At 42.7% G+C, this 4,459-nt stretch overlaps 1 protein-coding gene across 1 annotated transcript; it reads right to left on the bottom strand.

Moving 5' to 3' along the window:
• Window positions 1-1,182: 1,182 nt before the first annotated feature.
• Window positions 1,183-1,657, bottom strand: LOC124684479 (auxin-responsive protein SAUR71-like). Its single transcript, XM_047218784.1, has one exon. It carries the CDS (start codon window positions 1,655-1,657, stop codon window positions 1,370-1,372), a length of 288 nt encoding a protein of 95 aa, XP_047074740.1. The 3' UTR covers window positions 1,183-1,369.
• Window positions 1,658-4,459: the final 2,802 nt, after the last annotated feature.

Raw genomic sequence — 4,459 nt, 5'->3', positions numbered from 1 at the left:
TTGTAGTAAATTTTTGAAGAAATATATATTGAGTATACGATGTTAAAAAATGGTCCGAATATTTGATGTTTTCATTTAAAAAAGGTGAGTTTTAACGAGCACAGAAGTATGCTGCATAGACCTCAAAATTTCACGTTGGCTAAACTTACCCTCTATACTCGTGGACTAGAAAGAGAATTAACATTCCAATGAACCAAATATTTGATGTTTCCATGTCAAAGTATTAATCTTACTGAACACTTAATTTTGCTGCATTGAATAAATGGTAGTTACTACAATTGATACACAAAAGAGACCAAAAGTCTAGTTCATTGATCTCAAATTTCACTGGTTAAACTTTACCAACTACACTCTTTCAGAGCAGAGAGAACTAACATTCCAATTTGCTAGTAAAACATTCCGGTTGAACAAATATGTGATGTTTCACATAAAGATAATTTTACTTAAAAATAATAATTTTAACCAACACATTGTTTTTTCTCCATAGAAAACAGTACTCAATTGTTAGACACAAACCCATCACAATGTGCAGTTCATAAACTTAGATTGTTTCCCTCGCATTTAGGTGAACGAAACCATGTACTCCCTCCATTCCGTAATCCTTGTTGCAGATTCAAATGAGTTAAGGATTATGGAACGAAAGGAGTATCTTGATTTAAAAAACTCAAGGAGCGTTCATCTGTTAGCCTTTGCATCATATTTTCTTTCGATAATACAGCATGGAAGGCCAAGATGGCTAGAACAACGCTAGAAGGCTACAATTCCACTCCGCGATACAACAGTACTCCAAGATACAGCACTACACCATGATACAACTCCAAACGGCAAACAACACACCCTCTACAAACACAATGATAAATTACTCGCCTTACCCAACTCCACCATCAGTGGCGAGAAGAGGAGCACATGGCATCAGGACCAAGCAAGACACACCATGGTAAGATCTCGACTCAAAGGCAACCGGCCAACATATATCCCTCATGAGTCTAGAGAATCGGCGAGGAGGAGACAGGGTCCAGAAGAAGATCAACACATAATGCAACTCTCATCTGCGCCAAAAATGAGCATTACGCCCGGAAATAGACGAGTATTGTATAGGAACTCTGGACATGAAGAATCAACTATTCCACTTGATATTTTTGAGGTCTAACGACTCTACACTTAAAATACAAGGCGCCATCCTCTCTTGTCAACAATCATCCCCCAGCCATCCTCAAACGAAGATATGAAAAGGCAAAAGAGGGAAGAAAATCAACAGGCGCGTGGATCAAGAGAGTCAGCTGGTCCACAGCACCAAATAATCATTCCTTAATTATCGAAGAAGTCGATCGATGGGTCTGCCTAATTGATCAGCTAGAGAATTAACTAATCAGTACTTGGTGGAGACGGCGCCGGCGGTGGAGAGCGCCTGCTTGAACTGGTGGACGGCGCAGGGGACGCGGAGAATGCCCTCCTGCTTGTACCCGAACTCCTGCGCGGCCATCTCCAGCAGCGCCGCCAACGACGGGTGCCGCAGCGCCTCCACCCGCACCACGAACCGCTCGCTTTCCTCGTCGCCATCGCCAACCACGAGCAGGGGCACACACCCGCGTGGCACGCCGCCGCTGCCGTCGCTCACCCGGTCCGAGAAGCTCAGCCGCCGAATCAACTCCCTCATCGTCAGTTGCTCGATGAAGCGCGCTGACGAACGTATTGATTATGCAGCAGATAATGTATCTATATAGCTAGCTATCTAGTTAGGTTGATTTCGATTTGCATGCATGAATGCATGTGTGTTTGTGTTGCTTTGCTTGGCCTTGACTAACTTGGGGTTCTCCTCTTATAAGCGATGGAATGTTGGCCTGGATTATGAGCTAGCTGCTTCCTTTCTACTGGGGAAAAATGTGGAGGGTAGAGAGCGAGATGGAAGGTTTTGTGTTGTGTGGTGGCGTTGGAGTCGTGGTTCGGGTCAACATCTAGTGTGTTTCAAAGATGTTGGCGGCCATCAGCTAGCATCTTTGAAAGTTAGGACCATGTAATTTGGTCAGTACGTGTGCTCGAATTTTGAAAGTTGAAACAGCCGTTAGATTTATGTTAATTAATTGCCACTATCTTGAATGTCATTTATTTTTCGAAGTTTGATGCACACAGCCAATATAGCATTCTAGCTCGCTCATGGAAATTGATTTTTTGATTTTTTCCAGGGCTATATTTTAGAAGAAAAAAACATGCTTGGTGGAGATGTATGTTCCTAGAATTAGGAGAGCGAATTATGATCGATATTACAAGTTTTCCAGTGGTTGTCATTTTTAGGAACCATCCGTGACCGTAAAAGATGACCATCTATATGGGAAATGCACTTCGACTTATAGGAGCATTTGCTCCCATTGTATGAATCCACATTTTGAAGTGTCAAAAAATTCTAAACTAAATTTTTACATGTACATCTAGACATTTTATGTTGGTACACAAATTTTCAAAAAAATAAATTGTTTTATGTGACTCCTGTAAAAAAGACAAATTTTGATTGTTGTAACACGACTATGTACAACACATTTTTTTGTCTTTTTTCTACACACCACACAAAATGTTGTTTTTCCATAAAAACGTGTGTACGAACATAGAATGTCACGATGTACACCAAAAAATTTATGTAAATTCTTTTGACATTTTTAAAATTAATTTTAAATTATTTTATATAATGGAGCATTTGCTCCTACGAGCCAAAACGCCACCTCCCATCTATATTTATTTGTCTGGATGATGAAAAATAACATCCATCCTCTGAGACGTACTTCAGTATATAGCTTTCCCAGAGTTTTGTATAGATAAACATGTGCATTAATTAAGTTAAAATATGCATGGACGATCCAATCATTCAAGTATATGACCTAACCACGCGTGAAGATCTTGAAGAGTCTCTCTCTGACGTTGACAAGACAAATTCGTCGTGGGTCAAACGGTGGAATTTGAACTCGAACACAGCGTGCGAGCTACCACACAAGGAGCTAGAAGACGATATGCCACATGCAAGCCTCATTTTGGTCTGAGTTGGACTTCGTGGTTTCTCATGAACACGCATGCAAACTGGTATTCGGTGATGGGCTAGCTTAGAGTAGTTGGCACTTGGCAGCGTAAGCAAATTAGAGGACCATGGTTGATCAGTTAATCAACAGAACTGCTCAACTCTCTGGGGTTGTTCGGTCCTAGAGTTTTTATAGAGAGCAGAGGAGATATAATCCCCAAGAAGATTGGACGAAACTCATACCTTCACCCATATGGTAAACTTGACATGTGATTTATTTAGTATTTTATTTGGTTTGATAAAAAAAATTGAGGACATTTGAGATGACTTGATACACCCACTAGTAGAAAAACGGCCAAAGGATTTGACCTTTAGTACCGGTTTTCTTACGAACTGGTACTAAAGGTGCATTAGTACCAGTTTCACTGCCCAGAGAGACGGCAACCTTTAGTACCGTTCGTTTCGGATCTTTAGTACGAACCGGTATTAAAGGATTTCGCGTCAAATTTGAGGTGGAGGTGGGGCCGGCGTTCCACCTTTAGAGCATCTCCAGCCGTTGGGGCACCCCGGGATGAAATCCGGCGCTATTTAGCGCCGGATTGGACGAAAGTTTGGCCCGGGGAGCGTCGAAGTTCCAGTCGTCTCCCCGGTAGACACCCGGGGTTCGGCGTGCTTTTAGAGAAAAACATCCCTGGATGCCAAATTTACTGCATAATTCGGTGAATTTGACTACTTTTGCCAACATTTGGCTTATTTTTACAAATAAATATTACAGTTCAACATAACAAAACAAGTTTTCAAACAAATCAAATGGAAATTAGTTGGTGTTGCCTCGAAGCGTCTATATGTGCTCAACCAGATCATCCTGCAGCTGTTGATGCATAGTGGAGTCTCGAATTCTCCCTGACGCATAGCGATGAACGCAGCCCACGATGCCGGCACCTGGTGGTTAGGCTGTGCAAGAAGACCCTCTCTGTCATATGGTGCAGCTTGTTCGCTCAGAGGAACCGGATGCTTCCGCTCATCCTCGACAATCATGTTGTGTAAGCACACACAACAGTTCATCACCTCCCACATCTGATGTTTGGACCAAGTCAAAGCGGGGAACCGGACTAGAGTAAATCTCTGCTGGAGGACACCAAATGCACGCTCGACGTGCTTTCGGCAACCTTCTTGTAACCTGACAAACTCCACCTCCTTCGGGACGATGACGCCTGAGATAGTCTTCAGAAATGTTACCCACTTTGGATAGATACCGTCTGCAAGATAGTATCCCTTGTTGTACTGGCGGCCATTGATCACAAAGTTAACCTGGGGAGCATGACCCTCAACAAGCTTGGAGAAGATCGGCGAGCACTGCAAGACGTTGATGTCGTTGTTGGATCCCGGCATACCAAAGAAGGAGTGCCAAATCTAAAGATCATGGGTAGCCACTGCCTCAAGTATCACATTGCA

Source organism: Lolium rigidum, chromosome 1 (assembly GCF_022539505.1).
Source record: "Lolium rigidum isolate FL_2022 chromosome 1, APGP_CSIRO_Lrig_0.1, whole genome shotgun sequence".
In the NCBI taxonomy this organism is placed as follows: domain Eukaryota; kingdom Viridiplantae; phylum Streptophyta; class Magnoliopsida; order Poales; family Poaceae; genus Lolium; species Lolium rigidum.
Note: the sequence above shows the minus strand (reverse complement) of the source record. Positions and strands in the feature narration are given on the sequence as shown.